The sequence below is a fragment of the Pleurodeles waltl genome, chromosome 6, assembly GCF_031143425.1.
Source record: "Pleurodeles waltl isolate 20211129_DDA chromosome 6, aPleWal1.hap1.20221129, whole genome shotgun sequence".
Lineage (NCBI taxonomy): Eukaryota > Metazoa > Chordata > Amphibia > Caudata > Salamandridae > Pleurodeles > Pleurodeles waltl.
In genome coordinates this window covers 1670695833-1670718353 of record NC_090445.1, presented here as the reverse complement: position 1 = coordinate 1670718353, position 22521 = coordinate 1670695833, and the positions used below count along the sequence as shown (strand labels likewise).

The 22521-nt window shown below is 42.2% G+C and overlaps 1 protein-coding gene across 3 annotated transcripts in view; it reads right to left on the bottom strand.

The window, feature by feature from the left end:
• Nucleotides 1-22521, bottom strand: part of CNTRL (centriolin) — a 579099-nt gene that overhangs the window by 76012 nt on the left and 480566 nt on the right. For all 3 annotated transcript variants that reach the window (XM_069241657.1, XM_069241658.1, XM_069241659.1), the window contains one exon: nt 19702-19927. In XM_069241657.1, coding sequence (XP_069097758.1) covers nt 19702-19927 — 226 coding nt within the window. The remainder of the gene's footprint in view (nt 1-19701; nt 19928-22521) is intronic.

Here is a 22521-nt window from a genome sequence, read left to right as displayed (position 1 = left end):
CCCTGAAACAAGCAATGTGCTCAGCACCAGTTCTAAAAGCTCCAGATTATTCTAAGCAGTTCATTGTGCAGACTGATGCCTCTGAACATGGGATAGGGGCAGTTTTGTCCCAAACAAATGATGATGGCCTTGACCAGCCTGTTGCTTTCATTAGCAGGAGGTTACCCCCCAGGGAGCAGCGTTGGAGTGCCATTGAGAGGGAGGCCTTTGCTGTGGTTTGGTCCCTGAAGAAGCTGAGACCATACCTCTTTGGGACTCACTTCCTAGTTCAAACTGACCACAGACCTCTCAAATGGCTGATGCAAATGAAAGGTGAAAATCCTAAACTGTTGAGGTGGTCCATCTCCCTACAGGGAATGGACTTTATAGTGGAACACAGACCTGGGACTGCCCATGCCAATGCAGATGGCCTTTCCAGGTTCTTCCACTTAGAAAATGAAGACTCTCTTGGGAAAGGTTAGTCTCATCCTCTTTCGTTTGGGGGGGGGTTGTGTAAGGAAATGCCTCCTTGGCATGGTTGCCCCCTGACTTTTTGCCTTTGCTGATGCTATGTTTACAATTGAAAGTGTGCTGAGGCCTGCTAACCAGGCCCCAGCACCAGTGTTCTTTCCCTAACCTGTACTTTTGTATCCACAATTGGCAGACCCTGGCATCCAGATAAGTCCCTTGTAACTGGTACTTCTAGTACCAAGGGCCCTGATGCCAAGGAAGGTCTCTAAGGGCTGCAGCATGTCTTATGCCACCCTGGAGACCTCTCACTCAGCACAGACACACTGCTTGCCAGCTTGTGTGTGCTAGTGAGGACAAAACGAGTAAGTCGACATGGCACTCCCCTCAGGGTGCCATGCCAGCCTCTCACTGCCTATGCAGTATAGGTAAGACACCCCTCTAGCAGGCCTTACAGCCCTAAGGCAGGGTGCACTATACCATAGGTGAGGGTACCAGTGCATGAGCATGGTACCCCTACAGTGTCTAAACAAAACCTTAGACATTGTAAGTGCAGGGTAGCCATAAGAGTATATGGTCTGGGAGTCTGTCAAGCACGAACTCCACAGCACCATAATGGCTACACTGAAAACTGGGAAGTTTGGTATCAAACTTCTCAGCACAATAAATGCACACTGATGGCAGTGTACATTTTATTGTAAAATACACCACAGAGGGCACCTTAGAGGTGCCCCCTGAAACTTAACCGACTGTCTGTGTAGGCTGACTAGTTCTAGCAGCCTGCCACAAACCGAGACATGTTGCTGGCCCCATGGGGAGAGTGCCTTTGTCACTCTGAGGCCAGTAACAAAGCCTGCACTGGGTGGAGATGCTAACACCTCCCCCAGGCAGGAATTGTCACACCTGGCGGTGAGCCTCAAAGGCTCACCTCCTTTGTGCCAACCCAGCAGGACACTCCGGCTAGTGGAGTTGCCCGCCCCCTCCGGCCAGGCCCCCACTTTTGGCGGCAAGGCCGGAGAAAATAATGAGATAAACAAGGAGGAGTCACTGGCCAGTCAGGACAGCCCCTAAGGTGTCCTGAGCTGAGGTGACTCTAACTTTTAGAAATCCTCCATCTTGCAGATGGAGGATTCCCCCAATAGGGTTAGGATTGTGACCCCCTCCCCTTGGGAGGGGGCACAAAGAGGGTGTACCCACCCTCAGGGCTAGTAGCCATTGGCTACTAACCCCCCAGACCTAAACACGCCCTTAAATTTAGTATTTAAGGGCTACCCTGAACCCTAGAAAATTAGATTCCTGCAACTACAAGAAGAAGGACTGCCCAGCTGAAAACCCCTGCAGCGGAAGACCAGAAGACGACAACTGCCTTGGCTCCAGAAACTCACCGGCCTGTCTCCTGCCTTCCAAAGATCCTGCTCCAGCGACGCCTTCCAAAGGGACCAGCGACCTCGACATCCTCTGAGGACTGCCCCTGCTTCGAAAAGACAAGAAACTCCCGAGGACAGCGGACCTGCTCCAAGAAAAGCTGCAACTTTGTTTCCAGCAACTTTAAAGAACCCTGCAAGCTCCCCGCAAGAAGCGTGAGACTTGCAACACTGCACCCGGCGACCCCGACTCGGCTGGTGGCGATCCAACACCTCAGGAGGGACCCCAGGACTACTCTAAGACTGTGAGTACAAAAACCTGTCCCCCCTGAGCCCCCACAGCGCCGCCTGCAGAGGGAATCCCGAGGCTTCCCCTGACCGCGACTCTTTGAGTCCCAAGTCCCGACACCTGGGAGAGACCCTGCACCCGCAGCCCCCAGGACCTGAAGGACCGGACTTTCACTGGAGGAGTGACCCCCAGGAGTCCCTCTCCCTTGACCAAGTGGAGGTTTCCCCGAGGAACCCCCCCCCTTGCCTGCCTGCAGCGCTGAAGAGATCCCGAGATCTCCCATTGACTTCCATTACAAACCCGACGCTTGTTTCTACACTGCACCCGGCCGCCCCCGCGCTGCTGAGGGTGAAATTTCTGTGTGGGCTTGTGTCCCCCCCGGTGCCCTACAAAACCCCCCTGGTCTGCCCTCCGAAGACGCGGGTACTTACCTACAAGCAGACCGGAACCGGGGCACCCCCTTCTCTCCATTCTAGCCTATGCGTTTTGGGCACCACTTTGAACTCTGCACCTGACCGGCCCTGAGCTGCTGGTGTGGTGACTTTGGGGTTGCTCTGAACCCCCAACGGTGGGCTACCTTGGACCAAGAACTAAGCCCTGTAAGTGTCTTACTTACCTGGTTAACCTAACAAATACTTACCTCCCCTAGGAACTGTGAAAATTGCACTGTGTCCACTTTTAAAACAGCTATTTGTGAATAACTTGAAAAGTATACATGCAATTTTGATGATTTGAAGTTCCTAAAGTACTTACCTGCAATACCTTTCGAATGAGATATTACATGTAGAATTTGAACCTGTGGTTCTTAAAATAAACTAAGAAAAGATATTTTTCTATATAAAAACCTATTGGCTGGATTTGTCTCTGAGTGTGTGTACCTCATTTATTGTCTATGTGTATGTACAACAAATGCTTAACACTACTCCTTGGATAAGCCTACTGCTCGACCACACTACCACAAAATAGAGCATTAGTATTATCTATTTTTACCACTATTTTACCTCTAAGGGGAACCCTTGGACTCTGTGCATGCTATTCCTTACTTTGAAATAGCACATACAGAGCCAACTTCCTACACATAGATTTTCTGCACGTTTATAACTTTATCCTGAACCTCAGCTTACAGTGGTTTTACGTTGGCAACAAAAAATTTAATGTTGCTTTACCAGCTGCATGATTCTAGGAACATTCAACATTTTACTAAGGGGCCTTCATTTTAATTAGTTAGCAGGACAAACCAAAAGCAAATAAGGAAATTTTAGAACTGCATCACAGCAGTCTCCTTGTTACCCAGGTGTGATTTTGAAGGAGAAACAAACTCAGCAGAACACAACTTAATCGTCAGTACTGGAAATATCTGGGTTTATGAGTGATCTAAGGCTTAATTAAGCATTCAAGAGTGGAGGAGGTTCAGATGATTATGACTTTAATAGGATTCCTATAAGGGAGAAGAACTGGGTACTTACCTTTGGTAGCACTCTTCCTGGTGTATACCCCAACCTAACCACAAATTCTTGACCTTTAGAATATCTTGGGGCACCAGACTGGTTCTGGAAGATTTGTCAACATAGCTTCAGCGTGCCAATAGATGGCGTTGTGCTGCTCCATGTTGCCTCCGCTACACTCTGGAAGTGAATGCTACAACCGTATTAAGGTGCAATCCATGCACGCGGACATCAGTTTATTCTTGGACACCATCGGCGACCTCAGATGAGGATCCCCCAAAAAAAATGTTCGCACAAATGTGCTGATTTCTAACATGGGACTATTTTAGATGTTGAAGAGGCCATTTCACAGAACGGGGAGGTAGGAGTAAGGTGAGGCACCTGTAGTCAGATAGAATATCATCCAAAAAGAGCATTACCGAAGGGAAGTACCTTGCTTCTCTGATGGATACTTCCAACCCTGATTATTCACCTTTAGACCAGATACCAAAGCAGAACTTTCTCCTAGGTGGGTCTGCAGAACGACTCAGACCATGACATCCTACAGGACCAAACAGCCAAATGCTCTATCCGTAGGATCTGGTCGCGAATAATGTTTTGCGAACATGTGCACTAATACCAATGTTGCTGCCTGACAAATATTCAGGACAGGCACCCAACATGCCTACACAGTAATAGCAGCTTTAGTTCTGGTGGAATGGGCCCTCACCCCTTCTTGAACATTCCGTAGCAGATCTTAATGTCTCCCACATGTGGGTGGATTATGCAGTACGATGGAAAGGAATCGGTGGGCACAACCCTGTTGGACTATCTTGCTTGCTAACTGTCGAAAAATACCGGATTCTGCCTCCCACAGGGTGGTAGAGTGCAAAACCCAAAGAGGCTAGCAGACTGCTGCCAGAGGAGCTGGGGACTAGGTGGTTCGCTATCCCTGCTTAGGCATCTGCTAGATCTATTACCTTAACCTGGAGAGGACTGGGGTGCCTATCGTTGGGATGGTGGCCATGGGCACTGCCAGTAGGCAAAACCCTTAACGATGCCTCAAAAGGGTAAATTGGAAATATTGCCTAGTGGGTGTGGAGGGACTGAGGATGCATGCTGTGGCTCTATTTTCTTTGACGTGTTGAGGGCAAAGTCAGCCTTTATCGCTAAAAAGGCAAGACACATCAAATAAGCAATGCCTGACCATGCTTGACCATCACGAGAAACGCCTGTGGCTCTCATCCCTGCATGGCGTTGGAACACCACACTGGTGCTGACCGCTCTACCTAAAGAGCTGTTTGTGTTCAATCAATCAATCATTTGTTAAGTGTGCTACTCACCTGATAGGGTCTCAAGGTGCTGGGAGGGGAATGGGGGGGGGGGGGGTGCTACTGCTTGAATAGCCAGGTCTTGAGACGCTTCCTGAAGGTCAGAAGCAGGTTGATGGGGAGGGAGTTCCAGGTCTTGGCGGCGAGGTGGGAGAAGGATCTGCCGCCGATTGTGGTACGGTGGATGGGGGAGTACGGTGGCGAGGGCGAGGTTGGCGGAACGGGGCTGACGTGTCAGGACATGGAAGCTGAGATGCTCGTGCAGGTAGGCAGGGCCGGCGTTGTGGAGAGCCTTGTGAGCATGGATCAAGAGTTTGAAGATGATCCTTTTGTTGACCGGGAGCCAGTGGAGGTCTTTGAGGTGGGCTGAGATGTGTTCGTGGTGAGGGAGGTTAAGGATGAGTCGTGCTGAGGCGTTCTTAATGTGCTGACGTGTTCTCTGGAGCTTGGCCGTTGTTCCTGCGTAGAGTGCGTTTCCATAGTCCAGTGTGCTGCTAACGAGGGCATGGGTGACCGTCCTTCTGGTTTCAATGGGGATCCATCTGAAGGTCTTGCGAAGCATGCAGAGGGTGTTGAAACATGAGGATGAGATGGCGTTGACTTGCTGGATCATAGTGAGCGATGAGTCCAGTATGGAGCTGAGGTTGCGTGCGTGGGTGGTGGGAGTTGGAGCGGCTCCTAGAGTAGCAGGCCACCAGGAGTCGTTCCATGCTGATTTGTTGGAGCCGTGGATGACGTTCTTGGTCTTATCCAAGTTCAGTTTGAGGCGGCTTACCTCCATCCAGTTGGCGATGGAGTGAAGACCGTTGTGGAGGTTGGTCTTGGCGGTGGCGTGGTCCTTAGCGAGTGCGAGGATCAGTTGTGTGTCATCTGCGTAGGAGACGATGTTAAGGCCGTGGGATCGGATGATGTTGGCGAGCGGCCTGTCCGTATATCATATTCTGCCACAATCATGGCCTCATTCCTGGGTCTCAGTGCGGATGACTAAGGCTTCTGGGTCTAGTGGCCTCCTGATTGTCGACCACATCAGGTGGCACATGCGCGATCTGCAGTGGGACTTGAACCAAGAGAACCTGCCAGATTCAAACCAGATTTTATAGTAGAGTCCAAACGATCTGCAGTGGCGGCTGCCTGACTGCAACTAGGCCAGTAGCAGATTCCTCTCCCTATCCTACCTAGAGGTGACGGTGATGACAGACACATCACTACTAGGTTCAAGAGGGCATCTAGAAGTGGTAGAGACCCAACTCCACATTAACTCGCTGGAGTTCTGGGCCATTTGCTTGGTGTTGAAAGCTTTCCTGAAATCCATCAAGTGGAGGCTGGTTTGGGTATTCACGGACAACATACCTGCCATGTGGTACCGCAACAAGCAGGACTCTGTCCAAGAGGCCCTATGCCTCTGGAACTGGCTGGACGGTCAGGGCAGCTCCCTGGCAGTACACCAAAAGGTGGAATCCTTAAAAGCCAGGGCAGATAAACTCAGCTGGCAATGCCTAGCGTATCACGAGTGGCAGCAAAATCTAGGTGGCACTGGACGTCTTCCAGGAAGGTGGAGAACCCTAGCTCGATGACTTCACCAACGATGAGAACGCGCAGTGTCAACACTTTTGTGCGCTGAAGGCTCTCTCTTGGAGAAGCATTCTCCTACAGTGGAGCACCAGACTCCTGTACATGCCTTCTTGCTGCTACCTCCCCCACCCCAATTTCTGAAGAAGATCAAAAATGACTGGGCTCAAGTCTTCCTTGTGGGTCTGGAATTGACCAGGAGTGTGTGGTACCCAGAATTTCTGGGCATAAGTATCTGTTCTCAAACCAGACTGCCACTTTAGGAGAATCTTCGGTTGCAGCAGAAAGGCAGGGTCTTGCACCCAGGCCCGAGCAACCCACACCCTCATGATTGGAGATTGAACAGCAGCAGTTAACTACATACAATCCACCTCTTGAAGTAGTGGATGTCACCCTGGTGTCCAAGCGTCCTTCAAAATTTGTTTATGAAAGAAGGGGACAAGTTTGTGAATCGGTGTGGCACTCATAACACAGACCCATTGCAGGCCAAGCTGTCATATATTTTATTGTTTGTTACCGGCAAGGACTTGCGTTTGGAAATGTTAAAGTTCACCTGTCGGCCATTTTGGCCTTTTTGCGGTTACCGGGCCAGCAGTCTTTGTTCAAATTATCTGTAGTGATTTGCTCCATCAAAGATTTGGTCCATTTGTGTTCTGCAAAATCTTTTGTGATGCCATAGTGAGACCTTAACTTGGTCCTATCTTTTTGTATGTGTAACACGCTTTAGCTAATAAGTAGCTACCCCTTGCGTCACTGAAGACAGTTTACTCGCTATCATCTCAACTTGTTGCATGAGTAAGCTTCAAGATCTTTCATTACAACTGCCCTACACCACCTTCTTCCAGGACAAGCTGGTATTGCGGACTAGAATGGCCTTTCCATCAAAGGTTGTGACACCCTTTCACTTCGGCCAGTCTATCACACTTTTGACATTATTTGTCCAACCCCTCGAACAGGAGGAGAGACCCCAAAAGCACACTGAGTTTTTACATTGATCAAACCAAAAACTATTGAGTGGACGGTTTGTTCTTTGTGGGGTTCTCGGAGGCAAAAAAATGCAAGGCAGTGTTAAAGAGGGCATTGGCCAAGGAGCAGCCCCCTGAGGGAGTTCTGCCTCACTGCACCAGAGCCAAGGCTCCTACTACTGTACTGGTATGTGCTACGTCTGTCCTGGATATTTGTCAAGCTACTACATGGACTTAGTGCACAAGTGCTTGAAGCACAGCTTCCAGGACAGCAGCCAGCTCTGATGGGAAGGACATTTTGGCCATGTACTTCTGCAGCACTTTTTGGTCCGAATCATTCCATAGGCTCATCACTGTGGGAAGTACTGCTTTTGTATCTATTCTTATGGTGAGAAATCAGCAATTAGGTGGTTACTTCAGAAGAACAAACAACTTACCTTTGGTGACGCCCATTCTAGTGAATATTCTATCTAACCAGTTACCTCACCGCCCTCCCACTTCCCTGTTCTAAGGATTAGCTGCTTTTCCATCTAAAACAAGCATTTGCAATACAACAGGTCTCACATCTGCTTGAGTTAGAGCTATTGTAAATTCATAACTGGACTTTTCTTGCCACATAAATTGGTCAACTCTGCCTCATAATTTCGTCTTTCCTGCCATATAATTCCAGTGGCCCTACATATAACTAAAGCACTTCCATTGACCTTCTTCCTCTATCTGGAGCAAAAAAATTAAACTGTTGCCATTAAGCATCGTAATTTAAATCCGCCATGCTAATTCCAATGGAATACCACTTTCACCACCCCACCATCAGAGTTCCTGGCTGTCTAACACAAGTCCCCCAAACAATGACACGAGACAGCCAAAGAGGAGAAATAAACTAGACGGGTCACCCAAATATATCAGGAGTGTTTAAACAGTCATAGTGTAATAAGGATTTTAAGCTGGCCTGAATCATGGTCATAATTGTAATAAGGAGAGATTATCATTAGACTGTAATGCTCAAAACAGCCCCTAGAGGGCACTATAAGAAACATATCATTTGTGAGAAACATGGTCATGTAACCATATTGTTAGCCCCTCGAGGGGATGACCCAATGAAAAAATACAGGCAAAAGTAATGCATTGTAAGCATTTACTTAGCCTCTAGAGGACGTTTTTAGGGACAGCTGCCCTACTGCAATGATATCACAAACATGGCCTTTAAAAAAAAACTTCTCCCAGCTGTAAAACAAAAGTTCTAGCGATGAGAAAGCTTAAACGACACAGAATGGTGGGAGGGGTTATTATTTTGGGGTACCCACTAACCTAGTGTTGGGACTCAGAGATGATGTAGACAGAAAGAACATTTTGAAGGTGGTCCCATTGTTCTAGGACCACCACAGGCGGAGTTATGAGCAAACCTGTTTAGTAAAAGCAATGCCCTGCAAAGTTTTATGGGGCGAGTTTTCGTGCCGCAAATAATATAGTGTATTGACAGCAATGCTCAGAACAGCCCCTAGAGGACACCACAATTAAAATAGCATTTGGGAGAAACATGGTCAAGTAACCATACAGTAATCCCTTAGAGAGCATAACCACATAAAAAAAAGAATGGGAGAAAGAAATGCAGTGTAACCATATATTTAGCCCCTAGAGGAAGTAGTGCATTACAGATTTTCACAGCTACAAATAAGGCCCAAGAAACATAACTTCTCCCAGCTGTAAAACAAATGTTGCAGCCATGAGAGGTTAAAAAGATAACGAACTGTGGTAGGAGTTATTATTTTGAAGTCCCACTAACAGTGTGGAGACCCAGAGATGATGTAGACATTGTGGTCAATTTTGTGAAGGTGGTCTCTTTGTCCTAGGACCACCACAGGCTGAGTTATGAGCAAGAATGTTTTGAAAAAGTAATTCCCTGCAAAGCACTATGGGACAAGTTTCCATGCCACAAATATTTTAATATGTTAACTGTAATGTCTAGAACAGCCCTTAGAGGACAACACAATGAAAACAGCATTTGTAAGAAACATGGTCATGTAACTATATAAGTAGCCCCTAGAAGGAATAGCAACATAAAAAGAAAATGGCAATAAATAATGCATTGCAACCAATTATTTAGCCCCTAGAGCGCAGAGTGCATTACTTATGTTCAGGGGTAGCAGGCCCTTAGCAATGATATTACAAACAAGCTATTCCCAGGTGTTAAACAAAGGTTCCAGCCATGAGCAAGCTTAACCAGACACTGAATGGTGGGAGAGGTTATTATTTTGGGGTCCCCACTAACCTTGTGTGGGGACCCAAAGATGATGTAGACAAAAGTTATGGGCAAGAATGCTTGCAAGGCATTATGGGTTGAGTTGTCCGAGTGCAGTGAATATTGTAGCATCAGCTCTCCCGCTGTGCGGGGAGAGACGCTTTTGCTTTGAGGATTTCCGTTTTACTGTCAAGCATTTACCAATTTCAAGTGTTTTAAGGGATGAGCCACAAGAAATTACTCTGATTAGGAAACTGCAAACAATGTGACCAGCACTCCAATACCGCCGATCGAGTTCAGTTCACGCTGTTGTGCCTGTTTGTGCTGTGAACGTCATGGCCGCTATGCAGCACGAATGGAAGAGACAAAAAAAATAGTTTGCCCATGCTGATGTACATTAGCAATTGTGCAATAATCCATGTAACAGGGTCGGTCCCCAAGGCGGTAACAAACCCACCCCAAAGGCAGGACAAATGTAAAGCATTTACCAATGACATCAAGGGATTTTTGAAGGGCAAGCTTATGAACAAGTAAAAGTGATGGGCATGACATGGGCGTGGTTAAAAGCCCATAATGCTTACAACAGGTCAAAGCGCTTGTGCGCTCAACGTAAAAAAGGCCACAATTTAGAGATATGAAAATTGGTACAAACAATTTTCTTTGGGCACTTGAGTTCCAGGGAGCATATTGTGTTCCGAAATAAAGTTACAACAAGCATCCTTGTGACACAACTATATAAGGTTCCAGCTGAACTTTTCTGGCGTAGCAGCATTCACATGGAGCTGCACTACACCATGTACTGGAATGCTAGGGCTATGCTGAAAAATCTTCCAGATCCAGTTTGGCACCTGGGGATATTGTAAAGGTGAGGAATCAGCAGTTAGAAGTATCCATCAAAATCACAAATTTAGGCAATAGAGGAAGTGTTGAGGGACTCAAAGGCATGATAAGTGACAGGAAAACATGAGGGGAAATTCATAAAACTGGTTGCAAAGAGAAGCCTGAGCCAGCTCTGAAGTCTGAATGAAGACAGTAGTGTCTTAGATGTTGCTAGGCCAATAAGGCTGGACACTTCTTTTAGATGCCTATAGTAAGGAGTCAGATATTTCTACTGCTGAGGGTTTGAACCCACAAATGCTCCTCGATTCTTGGATACAATCCGATCAATCGATGCAGGTGCAGAGTTCTCATCAGAACGATACGCATGTAGTGGCATCCATTCGTCCACCCTCCACATCAGCGAAAATGTTATCCCTGCAAAAAGTTCTAGCTGAAATTTGTGAAATGAGAGCTGACAAGCTAAGGCCCAGGATATTGGAGAGCAATTAAATGTCATAAATGAGACCTTGATCCAGTGTAATGCTTGTATGGAACAAGCTGAGCAGAGGATTTATGATCTCAAGGATATTTGTAAGAATTTATACATCTAATTTAGAAGTTAGATCAAAAGGTGAAATAGGTGAACTGAAGGCCAAACTGGAAGAGATGGTGGATACCGGTTGAATTTACACTGTCAGCATACCCGAAGGTTGGGAAGACGGTCAAAATGTCAAGCATTTGTTTTATACTTTGAGCCAGACTTATGTCAGTCCTGACTCATCATAAACAATTCACAATTATGTGCACTCATGAAGTGCCAGGGCATTTGTATCCTAATGTCAAACACCCTTGAATGATTCTGGTAAATTTTTGGGGCTACTGTATTGAAGAACAGATTTTCACTCAAGCACTACGTACAAAATCCTTCCAAATCACAGACAACTATTAGCGTCAGATTTTTTCAGACATTTCATTATCTACAGCTTGCAGGCGAAAATAATCTAAATCCATTATCTACTCGTTGAGGCAACCCGGTGCACAAGCAGGCCTGGTCCAGCAAGCGAACATAAAGGTCATACACAAGGGATGCTTCCTTTTTTCACTGCAGTTCAGCATACAACTGACTTCTTCGAGAGTATAAATTCCTCAAGAGCTGAATGTTATGCCATTAATTGTGTTTGACCACTGACTTTGTGTTTCACCACTGCGCATATTAGTTGTTCAATGTTCACCAGTAGCACATTACATGTTGTATTCAGTTTAGCTGCCTATTGGCTTTAACGTGGCATAAGACATTACATGTTGTATTCAGTTTAGCTGCCTATTGGCTTGAACATGGCATTAGACATTACATTTTGTATTTAGGTTAGCTGCCTATTGGCTTTAACGTGGAGTTCAACATTGCAGATGAGCTGTGATTTTCCACATGGTAGACCAAGCTGTGTTTTTCGTATTGTGTTCACACCGAACCCTAGCGTGATAAGAGAGTGTATATTTTGTGTTTTCCTCTCTACTCAGCCCTGGGAACAAGCAAGGTTTGGAGACTTGGCCACTCTCCAACTCTTGTTCTGTTCCCACTCTGATGTACAGTAGCCAGCATGTTTTGACTAAGGGGCCTGTTAGCAGGCTTTTTCTTTATAAGACGATGTCCCTGGGCAGCAGCAAGGGGGAATTTTCCAGGACTTCAGTCAGGAGCGGATGTCAGCTGCCTGACCTCCCGTTTGGGTGGAAAATCTCTTTCTCACAGTTGAACAGGAGTCATCAACTTGAACAAACAATTCAGTGGGGCACATCAACAATCAATGTCTAAACTATTATATTATCAAAATGAGATGACATGAGAGAATCTAGTATGATCAAACTAAATTTCTAATTGATAAATCTTCCTTTTCTGAAATAAACAATAACTAACCAAAGAGAAAAACCATGTACTCATATAAAACTAACCAAACAGAAATGTCCATGCAAATAGAGAATTTTAATACAAAAGAATATATCATATTATACACATAGACATATAAACATATATACACAACATGTAGAAAAAGAATGAAAAGCCATCAGCCTACACATAAACATATAAACATATATACACAAAATGTAGAAAAAGAATGAAAAGCCATCAGCCGACACGTGTTTCGTCCTGACTGGACTTCTTCAAGGCTGAGAGAATCACAACATATAACAATCAATTATAACAAATATATATATACAATATATACAAATATTAAAATAAATACACATCCAATATTTTATCCTTTCCCTTTCCAAAATACAAAAAACTGATAAATTCTTTGGTCAATTAAGTACACAAGCTCTTAAAAGTGCATATTATTTATACTATTTCTCTTGGTTTGAAGCTAAACAAGAAACTTCAGAGAAAAGGAAGAAAACCACCACCACAACCTCAGTGGTGAAGTGTTTATTTGAAGTATCCAACAATATATTTCCCATGTCCCCAAGGATAGGTCTGTTGAAGCCATAGCGATAGTTAGCCATGCAACATGCAAGCCCAAGTGTAAATGAATTTCTTTTTCGTTGGCATTTGATCAATTTATGTCTACAATTTCTTTTCTTTCAAACGTAAACTACTTATAGCCCAGAATAACCCCTCATTGTGTAATGGTGAGGAAAGAGAGTCTAATAAATATATACCTTTATTTGCTTCTATGTCCGTATAATCATATACCATTTATCATCCTCTATGAAGAAGGAGGGGGAACGTGATAATTTAGTTACTCCCATTTCACTTGGCAAAATTTAGGGAATGCCAATAAAGTGTACTGTAGTGCAATTACTGACCTGTTTTAATCATAATCAGTCACTTCCTTGCTGTCTTCAAAATGAATCTAAATTACAGGAACCGTAAACCTCATGTATTGAGGAACCAACTGAAATATAAATAATTACAATAAATCCAATGGAAATATATTGTTGGATACTTCAAATAAACACTTCACCACTGAGGTTGTGGTGGTGGTTTTCTTCCTTTTCTCTGAAGTTTCTTGTTTAGCTTCAAACCAAGAGAAATAGTATAAATAATATGCACTTTTAAGAGCTTGTGTACTTAATTGACCAAAGAATTTATCAGTTTTTTGTATTTTGGAAAGGGAAAGGATAAAATATTGGATGTGTATTTATTTTAATATTTGTATATATTGTATATATATATTTGTTATAATTGATTGTTATATGTTGTGATTCTCTCAGCCTTGAAGAAGTCCAGTCAGGACGAAACACGTGTCGGCTGATGGCTTTTCATTCTTTTTCTACATTTTGTGTATATATGTTTATATGTTTATGTGTAGGCTGATGGCTTTTCATTCTTTTTCTACATGTTGTGTATATATGTTTATATGTCTATGTGTATAATATGATATATTCTTTTGTATTAAAATTCTCTATTTGCATGGACATTTCTGTTTGGTTAGTTTTATATGAGTACATGGTTTTTCTCTTTGGTTAGTTATTGTTTATTTCAGAAAAGGAAGATTTATCAATTAGAAATTTAGTTTGATCATACTAGATTCTCTCATGTCATCTCATTTTGATAATATAATAGTTTAGACATTGATTGTTGATGTGCCCCACTGAATTGTTTGTTCATTATTAAAACGGGTCTACTATTGTAAACCCGGAAGTACATATCAAGGCAACGATGTGTGTCAGTGTATGAGCACTCAAAAGTTTTTTCCTATATGTTTAGAATGTGCATTTATTTCAAGTTATGAGTTGCCTTTTGTTGTTGATTGTATATGTTCATATTGATTATTTGCACTTCGTAAAGTACTAGATTAATACTGCAGGGGTTGCTGAATAGGCACTCCGAAAAAATGGCAATGTTTGATGATGAGAGAGACAAGATCTTTCATGCTATGTTCTCACATACTCCAAATACTAGTAATGTTTCCCAAGGAATAGGTAATTGCCCAGAAGGTATGAGATCTAAATATCTACATTTAGAAAAATTGAAAAACAGGAATTATCTCGATGGTGGGATGCCACAGTTTTACAAAAATACATCACAGAAAAAAAGGTCCCTCGGGGCCTGAGAGTAATTATATTCCCTACTTTTGACGACTTGTCGGTTAAACACATGCTGGAGTGGGAACAATTGCTCTTCGAGACTTCGAAAGGTATGATGACAATTTTAATACAACATGCGGAGGAAAAAAGGGAAAAATTATTAAAAGACATACAGGAATTAGAAAATGAAATCAAGGCCCTAAATTTGCCAGATGTTAAAATAAAAAATGACAAGATTTTGAAAGAAGTGCTTGATAAACATCAGTTGTATATCAGGAATAAAAAAATGGCAAAATTACGAAGAGATGATAGAGATTATGAAAGTGGCAGAATTTATACGTTCGCTAGGAAATTTGATAATTTCATTCACAAAGGACAAGCTACAAATGAGAAGGGCACATTGGGAGTGGTGACCCATGAATCGGATTTTTCAATAACATCAGATGAATCAGATAGCACTAGCATATCAAGTGATAATACCAATTCAAATTCCAATGATGACCAAATGCCCACCAATAGTTTTTTACAGGAAGCAAAAAGGTACAGACTAGGAAACAAGAGAAATGCTTACAACCAGCCTTTTCAAAATGCAAGGCCAAAACACGTAGAGGCAAAAGGAGAAGAGGAGGTCAAAAACCAATCAGCTATAGGGATGCAAACCAGAGCAGCAAGGAGCAGAATCAAGAACAATTTATATTGGCATCTAACAAAAAGTTAGTAGATGCTGCGCAGGATTGTAGCAGCATTTCGATTGTGAATTTATCCAAACATATTCTTACTGAAGAACAACTTAAGGTGTTAGGCAAAGGATTGGGTTTTTGTGTGTCTAATCTTTGTGACATGACGCAAGTACACATTGACTTTTTTAAATTTCTTCGACAGTTAAAACTCAAAAAATATTTTGCAGACAAGACAGAAAAGCATACAGAGACAATTTTAGATACCACAATGAGTACTACAGTGAGTAATTATACTATCAAAGATATTGCAGACATTGAACTTTTACTCACCTTAGAAAATATGGATGATAACAACATGGACAGGCTAGACCTATTAAATGACCTCAAAATTGTTCAGGGTACATCTTTAAATAGTGGCCTCAAACCTAAATCTAGCTTTACCCCCAAATTACCCAGTAACAATGTCATAGAAGTATTTGGGAGATTGGTGAAAGAAGATTTGTGCAAACTACAAAAACAAATTAAAAGTGGCAACTTTCACAAATCGTTTAATATAACAAATAAACAGAGATTGGCTCTCAAGGAACTAGGAAGTAATCACGATATAGTGATTAAAGAGGCAGACAAGGGGGGAAACATTGTGATTTTAGATAGAGCAGACTATGTTCAAGAAATAGATAGACAACTATCTGATAGTAGAGCATATATTAAATTGCAATGTAATCCCATTAAAAAGATTGTTGATGAATTGGAAAAACTATTATTCTTATGGTGCAATCAGGGGTTAATTTCTGATTTTGAATTCAAATATATCTTCAATCCTTATCCTACATCACCTTGTATATATGTATTACCTAAACTACATAAGAGTGCCATTTCACCACCAGGCAGACCCATAATATCGGGAATAGGAGCGCCTACGGAGAGACTTTCCGAGTTCATTGATAGCTATCTGCAGCCTGTTGTGAAAAACATTCCTTCATATCTACAGGACACGAAGGATGTTCTTTGTAAGCTGGAGGACGTGAACTGGACTCCAGAGATGATGCTGGTTACCTTAGATGTATCTTCCTTATACACATGTATTCCTAAAGATAAGGGCTTACAAGCAGTACGGCATTTTCTGTCTGAGAGATCTGCATCATACATGGAACATACTGATATGATACTATGTATGATTGAATTTACATTGGAAAACAATGTATTTTTACATGAGGGGCAGTGGTTCAAGCAAGCACAAGGAGTAGCTATGGGTTCACGGTTCTCTCCTTCATATGCGAATATATATATGGGCTTCTTTGAAGCAATACATGTTTGGAAGAAGGGCCCCTCTGTATTTACCGACAACATTTTCTTCTGGGGAAGATATATTGATGATGTTTTAATGATCTGGACTGGATCGGAACAACTATTAAAGGAATTCTATGAATACATTAATTGTAACATCTTCAATATTAAAATGACGTATGAATTCAGCAAGAACAAAGTCTGTTTTTTAGATCTAGAGATATCCGTCACAGATAATAAGATTCATACGAAAGTTTACCGCAAACCAACAGCCTGCAATTCGGTATTACATGCAGAAAGTGCGCATCCTAAAAGTCAAATTTCAGCCATCCCATTTGGGGAAATGACCAGATTGAAAAGAAATTGCAGCGATCCCAATGTATGCAACATAGAACTAAATAAATTGGAAGATAGATTCACACAGAGAGGCTATTCCAAGCGTGTCATCAAAACAGCAAGGAAAAAGATTGATCAAACATGTAGAACCACCCTACTGGGTCAAAAGACAAAGATGCGAGACAGTTCACCATACAGAGCAATGAGTTTTTGTACGGCATATAGCCAAAACAGTCACAATATATATCACATTCTATGTAAACATTGGAATGTTCTACAGACAGATGAAACACTTGCTGCTTTACTTCCTAAGAAACCTAAAATGATTCATAAAAGAGGTAAAACTATCAGAAATGAAGTCTGTAAAAGTTTCTTACCACCTCTAATGGAAAGTAAAACAACATGGCTTCCGAATAAAATTGCGGGTTTCTATAGGTGTGGTAATTGTAATATGTGCAGTATGGCATTGCATAAAACCACTGAATTCAGCTACAATGGTAGTGACAAATATAAAATCTCCACTTTTATTAACTGCAATACGAAATTTGTGGTATACATATTGGAATGCATATGTGGCCAGATATATGTGGGCAGCACAATAAGGCCTTTGAAGGAACGTATTCAAGAACATATCAGAGCCCTAAGAAATTATGACATAGCATCACCGCTAGTACGGCATGTTAAAGATAAACATCCAGTAACTGAGGTTCCATTAATAAAATATATGGGTATAAATCAAATCCCGGTGAACGCTAGGGGTGGCAACAGAACATTGGACTTGCGTAAAAATGAAGCAAAATGGATTATCAAATTAAGAACGATTGAAATGGGCATGAATTTGGATGATGAGTTGTACCATTTCCTCTGAATATATCCATTTGGCATACTATGAATGTAGAACAACACACAAATGATATGAGTCACTAACTTTGTCAATATCCTTTCTATTTCGTGTCCTTGAAAGATAGGGAGGGTTCTTTCCCTTCTCATTTGAATTTTCTATATGTTGGGAAGACCGGTTACGACTTCACTCTATATGTTCACTGAGGTGACATTTGTGTACATACTGGGGGTAGAAATTGCTTTACCATCATGATATTGGGTGGTTGAAAATGTATTTCTTTGGTTGGCAAATAGGTGACAATTTGTCTTTATTGGGGGGTAATATTTACAAAATATGAACCACTTCAAAATGGCCGCCGCGGTTCCATAGGCAGGTGCTTTTTCTTTCTTCTCCGGCTAATGAATTATGTTGAAGTGCTAACGCGGTGTTTAAAATAACGGCGAAGGATTTGAAGTATTGAAATCGTCGTCTTAGAATGTCTACATACGATATAGACGAGATTTCGTCCTGACTTTGTGTTAGTTTTCACTCAATAGGAACCACTTCAAAATGGCCGCCATGGTTCTATGGGTAAGCTTCTGTCCGTTGTTAGTGCTAATGAACTCGGTTTGAGTACTAATGTGGCGCGCAAAATGCCGGCGAGGGATGTACACTTCCTTTGGAAAAGTCGGGGAGAGTGAGACGAGGTACAGAGGCCCTCGATGCTCTCGCTGAGATACATCGGGAAATAGAACAGGGACGAGATTTAAGAACAGAGAGAGAGGCATATAGGTAAGTGTATGGTAGAAGTTTGGGAAATGTATTCTATGTAATTCAATGAAAAATGGAGCATTATTAGAATGCTGGCTCCATTACCAGGATAGTGTGGAGACATTGGTATAAAAAATGATTATATAGGAATTGAGGTCCTTTTAGGGAGGAAATTGGATTTATTGTAATTATTTGAATTTCAATTGGTTCCTTAATACATGAGATTTGCGAATTCAATGAAAAACGGAGCACTATTAGAATGCTGGCTCCATTACCAGGATAGTGTGGAGACATTGGTATAAAAGATGATCACATAGGAATTGAGTTCCTTTTAGGGAGGACATTGGATTTATTGTAATTATTTATATTTCAGTTGGTTCCTCAATACATGAGGTTTACGGTTCCTGTAATTTAGATTCATTTTGAAGACAGCAAGGAAGTGACTGATTATGATTAAAACAGGTCAGTAATTGCACTACAGTACACTTTATTGGCATTCCCTAAATTTTGCCAAGTGAAATGGGAGTAACTAAATTATCACGTTCCCCCTCCTTCTTCATAGAGGATGATAAATGGTATATGATTATACGGACATAGAAGCAAATAAAGGTATATATTTATTAGACTCTCTTTCCTCACCATTACACAATGAGGGGTTATTCTGGGCTATAAGTAGTTTACGTTTGAAAGAAAAGAAATTGTAGACATAAATTGATCAAATGCCAACGAAAAAGAAATTCATTTACACTTGGGCTTGCATGTTGCATGGCTAACTATCGCTATGGCTTCAACAGACCTATCCTTGGGGACATGGGAAATATATTGTTGGATACTTCAAATAAACACTTCACCACTGAGGTTGTGGTGGTGGTTTTCTTCCTTTTCTCTGAAGTTTCTTGTTTAGCTTCAAACCAAGAGAAATAGTATAAATAATATGCACTTTTAAGAGCTTGTGTACTTAATTGACCAAAGAATTTATCAGTTTTTTGTATTTTGGAAAGGGAAAGGATAAAATATTGGATGTGTATTTATTTTAATATTTGTATATATTGTATATATATATTTGTTATAATTGATTGTTATATGTTGTGATTCTCTCAGCCTTGAAGAAGTCCAGTCAGGACGAAACACGTGTCGGCTGATGGCTTTTCATTCTTTTTCTACATTTTGTGTATATATGTTTATATGTTTATGTGTAGGCTGATGGCTTTTCATTCTTTTTCTACATGTTGTGTATATATGTTTATATGTCTATGTGTATAATATGATATATTCTTTTGTATTAAAATTCTCTATTTGCATGGTTACATGTTAATATGCATAGAGCTTACTAGCTTTCGTGAGAGAATCCTCCAGGGCTGTGCACCATTTTTCTTCTTTCTGATATTTTAGGATCCGTTCGTCCAGAATGGACACTTTGTCCGTCACCTGCTCCAGCGTGCTCTGCTTGCTTGCCAGCTCTCTCTCCAACACTTGCTTCTGGTCTTTCAGTTTAGCTGCCAATTCTTCATACATTTGTTCTTCACATTGAACATGGTTCCTGACTTGCAAAATAAGCTAAATAAAATAGAAAGTATATTTATAATAGAAAGTGTATTCAGAAACTGCTACAATACAGAACTGTGACATAATATCAATACACTATATCAATATTATGTAGGACACTTTCCGAATACTAGCTAAATCGGTGGTTTTAACTGCGAAAAGGGTGTTCAGTGATAAAAATAAAAAAAATGATGGTTGCACTCTACACTGATATTTAGTATTTCATTTAGCCATACATTGTGCGCCCTCACTGGGGATTGGGGGGGGGGGGGGGAGGGGAAGGGGGAGGGGTGGCAGAATTTTATTGAGGACGAGTAGTAGATAAATTAAGCTATTTGATGGGGACTAGAAAGGTTCAGAATGCCAGATCAGCATTGGGTTCTATCGAAGCTTCCTGCCTTGGAATGCAGATTTGCAGGAGATCCTGTTGGGAGGAGTGTGTAACAACCCTGTCAGAGCAGGAGTTTGTTCCTGACCTCCAGAGACCCAAGGATCTCACCACAGGGGGGGTCAGAAATTCATCTGTTGGTGGCAGGCTGGCTAGAACTACTCAGTTAACCCATCAGCAGTTGGTAGATTTTCAGGGGGGGACCTCCAAGGTTCCCTCTGAGTGCATGTATTAATAAATCCATCCTTGGAGTCAGTGAGGATTTATTAATACGAGATGTTTGATACCAAACATCCCTATTTTGGGGGAAACCGTCGTGTAGCTGGGGAACTCGTATTGACCAGTGTCCAGCACATGCAATTAAAAAGACTACTCTGTTCCCTTACTATGTTTAAGAATCGACAAAGACATAGTAGCGGCATATTTGCTCATGCAGATATGCCTTCACCTGTAATATAATGTACCCTGCCTTAGGGCTGTAAGGCCAGCTGTAGGGGTGATGTACAAATATTACAGGCAGTGTTGGGGGTCGTTTTTCGCTTTTTGGAGCACCTTTTCACACAACCTGCAGTGGCAGTCTGCATGAGTTTGGTGCTGGGTCCCTTAGAGTGGCACTAGTTATGCTGCAGCTCTTAGGGACCCTCTTTAGTACCTAGACCCTAGGTACCAGAGGTACCATTTACTAGAGACTTACATAGGTGCTAAAGGGCCTGGCCACTTGGGAGTCAAGTGACCAGGTGTCTTGTTTTGGTGAAGGAACACTGGCACTGGGGACCTGGTTAGCAGAAACCCAGTGCACTTCAGTCAAAATTATACCAAAAGCCAGGCAAAAAGTGTGTGTGTGGGGGTTCTGCAACCAGAACACATCTTCCTACAGTAGTTATATAAATAAGTCCTCACTTTCTTTTTTTAGAAAGTGAGAACCAGTGTTGGATTGAATTGCATATTGTCAGAGGCTCTGCCCGGCATCATCCGACACAACGCAGGGTCGGAAAGCTGTCACATGAGCTTGAGTCGCCAGCACCAGAGGAGATTTGTGCTACCGTAGATAGGTTTTGAACTTTGGTGTTGAAAAGAGTAGGGAGTTTGATCGTCAGTTCTCTTTGGACTTCCGAGATGTAGAAAAGACAGGCACAATGTAAAGGAATGATTCAGAGGGATGGCTTTATAAGCAAGGCAACTCATTATGAATGTTATCCTCCCTTCCATGGGCAGGCATTGCAGATTGTGGATGACTGGTGTAATGTTGCTGAATTTGATAGAGGAGGACGTGTAGCAGAGAAACTAAGTCATTTGATGGGCACTAGAAAAGGTCCAGAATGTCAGCTGGAGAAACAAACCTTCATGAACGTAGCACCAATATTTACAAAACCTAAGAGCCATGGCGTTGAAAAAGCAGAATTAGGCTCTCACGTGTAGGCTGGATCAAATACCTTCCTGAATCAGCATACATCAAAATACATGTGGTGAGAGAGATGAGAAACCTAACAATGATGAAGCATGGACATGACAACAGTATGCCCACCTAACTGGGAACCACAAGGAAGAAAGACAAGACTGTTGGCAATCACACTGCTATATGACACACTAGATGGTAAAAAGCAGAAAGGGCAAAGTACTGCATATAGGAAATCTAGGCAGGCCATGAAGAGAAAGAGTGATTCAAGGGGTGAGTAGATACCCAATGCATGCACTGAAACGTTACCTCAACTATGAATGCAGCATGTCTAGCAAAATCAAAAGTATACTTTGTGAAACCAGTATAGTTCAAATTTGTAACATCAATATTTTGCTTCACTGTAACCAAAACGGTATCATGTCAGAACCCAGATTCTCTCTTCCCAATTGGGTTAGCACTACACAAATTACATGCATATGGTATTAATATGTTTAGAAAATCAGATGAGCCATCAAAATGTAGAAACACTTGACATTGTCTCTGAAAATACCACCAAGTGCTTGACATTGTTCATGACGTACTACTGATAAGCAACAGACTAACTAAACAGACTAAAGCTATGATGTTCTATCTTATGTTGGTTCTACAGTGGAACTTGTGGCAACCTTGAACACATGTTCTTTAAATACAAATGTCTTACCCCATTCTGTGAGCAAATCATGAAACAACTTAACTGCATATTTAGAATGAACCTAAACCTTGATTTCCCTACTATAATTTTGGGTCCTCACACAGTTTCATCTTGTTTGGTCCCCTCGG